The sequence below is a fragment of the Sordaria macrospora genome, chromosome 2 (genome assembly GCF_033870435.1).
Source record: "Sordaria macrospora chromosome 2, complete sequence".
In the NCBI taxonomy this organism is placed as follows: domain Eukaryota; kingdom Fungi; phylum Ascomycota; class Sordariomycetes; order Sordariales; family Sordariaceae; genus Sordaria; species Sordaria macrospora.
This window is the reverse complement of record NC_089372.1, coordinates 913,952-920,208: the sequence shown is the minus strand read 5'-3', so window position 1 is coordinate 920,208 and position 6,257 is coordinate 913,952. Positions and strand designations below refer to the sequence as shown.

At 48.7% G+C, this 6,257-nt stretch overlaps 1 protein-coding gene across 1 annotated transcript; it reads right to left on the bottom strand.

Moving 5' to 3' along the window:
- Nucleotides 1–4,027: 4,027 nt before the first annotated feature.
- SMAC4_09744 (uncharacterized protein) lies at nucleotides 4,028–5,790 on the bottom strand. The gene is made up of 6 exons (XM_003343452.2): nucleotides 5,579–5,790; nucleotides 5,187–5,326; nucleotides 4,954–5,093; nucleotides 4,873–4,885; nucleotides 4,373–4,805; nucleotides 4,028–4,313 (listed from the first exon to the last, which is right to left on the bottom strand). Exons 1-6 carry the CDS (start codon nucleotides 5,732–5,734, stop codon nucleotides 4,074–4,076), a joined length of 1,122 nt encoding a protein of 373 aa, XP_003343500.1. The 5' UTR covers nucleotides 5,735–5,790; the 3' UTR covers nucleotides 4,028–4,073.
- Between the last annotated feature and the right edge of the window lie 467 nt (nucleotides 5,791–6,257).

Here is a 6,257-nt window from a genome sequence, read left to right as displayed (position 1 = left end):
ATGCGTGAATTAGGCAAACAAAAATCGGGGGATGTCCTGAACTTTTATCTTGAAATACAATCCGTGAAGGAACTCTCTTCACCTATCGCTCCATGTTGGATGAAGTACGACGTCTTCGACCATGGTGGATTGGCATGTAAAAAGCCCTCTCGGTTATCCATACCGTGCCACTGCTATTATCTGCGGTGGTTGTCATGCAGACGCTCGTAGATATTGGATGGTTGCGCTGTCGGGAGAGACATGAAGAACAAGTTACATTGGCGTCGACACAATTTGGGATATGGATCTGACGACAAGCATCCTGCTGCCTTTTCTGGGTGATCTAGGTTTCTCTCTCCTTTCTTTTTCATCCGGAAGACACCTTCTCCGGCGACTTACCCGGCAATCGCCTGTAACCAGCTCGGGGAAGGCTCTCGATTTGGAACGCTGATTGGCCTCAAACTGGTCTTCATTTGTGGTCACTGACAATGACCAGGGTTTATTACGCCCCAAAAGCCTCTTTTCTGTCTCTCTCCGTCTACTCTATCCGTCTCCTTCGAGCTCCCAAAGACTGGAAGAGATAAGAGGGCAACCCCCTACGGCACCTGTCCGCTCAAAACCTCCCGAACCTTATCCTTGCTTCCCCTGCCTTCAGCCCCCTATCTTCTTCCTCCCTCTTCCTCCCTCTTCCTCCCTCTTCCTCCCTCTTCCTCCCTCTTCCTCTACCTTGCTCTTCCTCTAACTTGCTCTTCCTCTCTCTATCTTCCCTCATCTATTATCATGGCACCTCGTCAGCGGCCTGTATGTACAAACTGCGGGATCGAATCAATCAACTGGATTCAATCCCAACCAGGTACCGCAGCCTATTGGAGCATCGTCTGGTTATTGCGTGCAGGCGCCAGGACACGAGAGACTGACAGCCTCGCAAAGTCATTCGGCGTTGGTCCCTACTACTCCTTCTCCTCATTTTTACTGCCAACGCTCGCCAAAGCCAGACAACGGCGGCTATCAAAAGCTTATGTCACTGTCTCAAAAAGGCATCTCTTCTCTATCGTAGGATTGGCGACGTCCTGTAAATCAAGCCTGATGTCAGCGTGCCGCATCAACGTTTCGTCTTTCAGGAGGACATGCTAAAAAGGCAACCAGAAGGTTCACTTCGGGTAGCGTTTGTTTTGATATCAAGGCTTCCAGCCTCGCTTCGAGCCAAGCCCCATGCAAGTATGCCAGGGGGCGGGGGTGCTGACACGGGCCCCCGCCCAGGCTTAAAGCCATCCCACCCTAGCTGCCGGCTTCTGATCCTTAGAGCTGTGGTTGCCTTGTCGCTCTCAACGCCGCCGTCACCTTGTTCCGCAGCCCTGACATGCAGCTCTCTCAGCCAATCGACTCGTCTACTGACTTAGTGCAATCTTGGCAGTGTCAGGACGGTCAAACTTTTCTCGTAATCCACCCAATTATATTCATCTTTTTATCGCCGCCTCCCCACTCACCGTAATGCCTCCGTCAGAACGATATGGGAATGGGAGGTGGTGGTTCAGTTTTTTGACCCTACCACGTGATTAAAAGACCCGTTTCCTGTCCTTCCCACTCCCATAGACATGCAGACATATCGCCTGACTAGTAGTTGGGTCGGTGACGACCAGCGAATCCCAGGTGCTGTATGTTTGTTTTTGTTCTTGTTTTCTTTTTTCTCTTTTTCCCCCTTTCGTCTATGTTCCGTTGTCTTGGTTTTGGTGGACAGTTAGGGCACTGCTCCTAGATTCACTGATGTGGCACGTCTCATGCCCTACGGTAGGCGGAAATAGACGTTAAAAATACAGTCAGATCTCCAATTAACGATTATAGGGATAATGATATTCTGGGTTTAGCGATCAAATTTTGGCAGATCTTAGTTTAATGTATGGTGATAACGATTTTTTCTGACTTATCCGATTATCGATCAATTTCCTGCTTACGTACCACATACAAATCGTTATATCCAATATACCTGTTTGATAGCTCTGGTAGCCAAGTCAGCCCGTCTGACAGGTTTTGACAGCCCTGTAAAGAGGTGTTAGGACCTGGTAAAACCTGTCAAACCAGTTCAACATTTCACCACTCCCTACCCTCACTGTAAAGTTGGGAGCTCTAGGAAGCTCAGCACCCTACTAGATTTCGCGCAGTGTTTCCCTTTCTGATCGGAAGGGTTGACTCAATGCCAATCCTTTATTATAACGTTCATCACCCATCAAACCATCCTTCTCAATACCATGCTCCCTACTGAGAGGCAGCGTCGTTGTGCGATTAATGAGCTTCAACGTCAGAAGATTCATTCGTATGCGAAGGCGAACCTCCTCCTCAACCAACGCGACGTAGCCGATTGGGCCACACGTGAATTTGGTCGCAAAGTGAGCCAGTCTACTGTGTGCGATTCTCCTAAGCCCAAATTTGCCTATGTCAACAACAAGACCTTTGTACGCGGGGCTGTTGGAGTTACCAAAGTCCATACTGCTGACTACCCCGTCTTGGAAAAAGCTCTCTTCGAATGGGTTATGCGTATGGAGGGTAATAAGTTGCCCGTTACTGGAGAGATGATCCAGACTGCCGCCAAATCGTTATGGGAAAGGATGCCCGACTTCCGCCTCCTCAAGGCACCAAGCTTTTCAGTCGGCTGGCTGGCTGGGTTCAAGCGGCGTCATCACATCAAGAAATTTCGACAGTCTGGCGAGTCCGGGTCGGCTGATATCGAGAGTTCCCTAGAACAAATTCAGCGAGTCAAAACTTTGATTTCCTTGTTCGGTATAGACAACACTTACAACACCGACGAGACAGCGTTATATTGGCTGGCTACCCCCAACACCACACTCGCTACCTGCCCCCAAAAGGGATGGAAGAAGCAGAAGGACCGTATCACCACATTCCCTTGTTCGAATGCCAGTGGTACGCACAAGTTGGATTTGTAGATTCTGGGCAAGGCCAAGTGCCTGCGTGCTTTTGGCAACGATGCTATCTACATTAGGAACCTTCCCGTTGTTTGGCGTAATAATAAGGCCGCCTATATGACCGCCACTATCTTCATCGAATATTTGTACTAGTTTGATCGTCAGATGGCAGGTCGTCGAGTGTTGTTGTCAGTCGATGGTTTCTCAGCTCACGTCTCGGCGGTAAAACAACTTAAAGAACAACACGGCGACCAATACCTTCGCAACACGACCGTCGAATTTCTACTAGCCAACACCACCTCTATCTACCAGCCAATGGATCAGGGCATTATCAACAGTCCGAAGTTGCAGTACCGGAAAATCTGGCTACAGCATATGGTGAATCTTACACTGGATGGAAGAGATGCTATCAAAGAGACTACGGTCTTGAATGCAGTACACTGGATTATTGATGTTTGGAGGAATAAGCTCACAGTTGAGACGATCGACAAGTGTTGGAAGAAGTCACAGCTTTTAGGACCTGTGTATAGTCCTGAACGTCGCTCTCGTGGCTGGGATGAAGCCATTCACATGCAACGCCTTACAGATGAGCTTGTCAGAGCTGGGAGAATTAAGAGGTGATGGATATCCACAAATTTGTCAACCCCCCAGAAGAGGAAGTGCTTGATACAGCCGAGGACTTGCTCACACAAATCGCTGAGGCTCTCACAGAGGTGGACCAACAAGATGTAGAGGAGGAAGCTGAGCAGCGCGAATCACAGCCAATTACAGTATTAGAAGCGCTTCGAACTGTCAATCTAGTCATTCAGTTCGAGGAGCAACATGAAGATATAGATTTGAAGGCGTTGACGGTGTTGAGGCAACGACAGAAGGTCTTAGTTCAACAGCAGTTGAAAGAGAAGACAAGAATCAAACAGGCCACTCTAGATTTGTACTTTAATAACACTTTAAAGCCAAATAATATAGAAAACTGTCATTCGGTACAATGCGACCATGTTCCGAGTTTTCCCAATATTCTCCGCCTTGTTTCGTGTAGAAATGACCCACATCCCAGATTAACGATATTATGGGATTAACGATCAGAACTGGCATGACCGACTTGATCGTTAATTGGAGATCTGACTGTAGCAACAACAACAACCACCGTTTGGCATGGCCTCCTGTCGGTGATCCACCTTAACCATCCAACGGCTTTTGCGCCCTCACCATCCGCCATCTAATGTTAGAATGAATCTTGGCTTCTCTGAACTCTCGACGAACAGTAGCGGCGTAGTTCGTGATTTCCTTCGGGGTCCACCCCAGGTAGTTGGACATGAAATAAACCAGGAAGCCCTCAATGTCATGTGTCAGCGCTGCAGACTGGTAGAGACCCAGCTGCTTCATCTTCGGGTCATCAGACCAGGGCGCAAGGGGAACCTAGATCTCGGGGTCAGCTTCAGCTCATCTCAAGGGCTCACGGATAAGGAAAGTCTTACATAGTAATCTTCGGAAATAATGTTGGTGAACCCAGCATTCTTCAATCCCTTTTCCATCGTGTTTGAAGAAACCACGTTGAATTCGAGCCCGGTCTTCCTCCCAACCTCTTTCCAAATTGGACCCCACTGGGCCATGGCGGAATCATTAGGCATCGTTCCATCAAAGCAAAGATTTTCAGCATCGCAGTCAAGTTGCTCAATCCAACCGCCCGGCTTGCAGCACCGGTAGGCCTCCTTATAAAGGGAATCCCAATCCTTGATGACGCCAGTAAGCCAGCGAATGTGAATGAAGTCGAAGTAGTTCTCTTGATAGGTCCACTCCTTAGTTGCGTCATTGATCTCGAAGCAGGCGTTTGGAGGTAACCAGGTAGGTTGAATAGGGGAAATGTCGGTGCCAATTACGTTGCAATTGGGATGATCGTCCGCGAAGTCACTGTTTTATAAAAAAATAGATGTTAGCGACCGAAGATCGACCTAGGAATCTGACAGGTCAGTCTTACATGGCCCAGATTCCTGCACGTAAATAGAGTCAGTAAGTTTGAGTAAAGGATTGAAATGGCGGTCCAGGTTGATCAGCTTACCAGTGCCAGTACCGATATCAATAGCATTCTCAATCTCCTTCTCATCGAGCGGGGACGTATACAGCTTTCCATCGAACAACATAACCATAGCAGCGTGCATGATATCCAACAACTCATTTGCCTTGGCATCATTAGGGCCCCTGAGTGGTGCACATGGACCAGTAGTTAGTTCAGCTCCACAACATCAACGGGTACAGCACTCGTCTTGCTCATGCTTTCCAATTCAGACGTACCAATACTCCGTGTCAGTCACAGAATCGCTGTGGTAGGTTCGTCCCAAGACATTACGGTAGTGCAAAATGCTGGAAGAGATCGAGGCGGTCGAACTTTCGGTGTCACTTCCCAGGGTCAAGTCATTGTCCTCATCCACCTCCTGTACGTGTAAAAGACTTTTTGTTAGAATCCGCCATTCTCAAAATGATGGATGAAAACGCTGTGATCATGGATGTCTCGTTCGATACTGCTCAATCTAGCTCACGAAGAGCGTCGTCGGACAAAGTGAGAGACAACCGTCGTTATGTAGGGCAGTGGGCCAGCGTCTGTCGGATGCAGATGCCACCAATGTCACTACTGCCTAACAAACGCCTCGTGGAAACCGAAAAGAGGATGTATAGACGAAACGAACCTGCTGGCCCCAATGGGCACCGGACAAAAGGCCAACAGGCTCCGAAGACTCATCGCCCACTGGAGACGTGGGAGCAGGCATGGGCGACTTCTCCTTTCCCTTTGGAGACTTCGGCTCAGATGCTGGTGACTGTGCCTTTTTGAAAGGGGAACTCATCGTCGCGGATGGATATTGAAAGGGTGGAAAGATTGGTTGGTGAACTGCAGAGGTTGGCTAAAGTCGATGTTTAATGTTTTCGCGTGCCAGCGGCCCAATTTATAGGAGCTCTCGTCACCTACCTAGTTACCCCTCCTCAAAAAAAAAGTCTTCCGAGGCTGCCATTGCATAAAGCGGTCAATAATAGTGAAGATAACCTCCTTCCTTTCAAACTGTGTGCTTCGGTCACCTCTGAGGTCACATTCGTGCTTGCTTTGCTAGAGTCCTTTCGGTACATCAGGGACTAACAGCAAGCACACAGCCATGCGGTTACAGCCCAGATTCAGTGTTAGTTGGCACGTAATTTCATGTATCGTGCCAGTAGGATTTTGCTGAATTAAGGATTCCATTGGCTGCAATCCATATCAGCTCCCAAGGTGGTGGAGAAACACAGTGAGTGGGCGAGTGGGCAAACGTTGCAATACGCACCAGCTCCCACAGGAGGCTGGAGAATACTTTGCTTGGTATTCTTGCTCAGAGCCAG

Coding starts and splice junctions, on each gene's coding strand:
- SMAC4_09744 (XM_003343452.2), bottom strand. CDS start 5,734: ATGAGTTCCCCTTTCAAAAAGGCACAGTCACCAGCATCTGAGCCGAAG. Junction 5,327..5,578: donor GTGCCCATTGGGGCCAGCAG/GTTCGTTTCGTC, acceptor TTACACGTACAG/GAGGTGGATGAGGACAATGA. Junction 5,094..5,186: donor GTGACTGACACGGAGTATTG/GTACGTCTGAAT, acceptor TGCACCACTCAG/GGGCCCTAATGATGCCAAGG.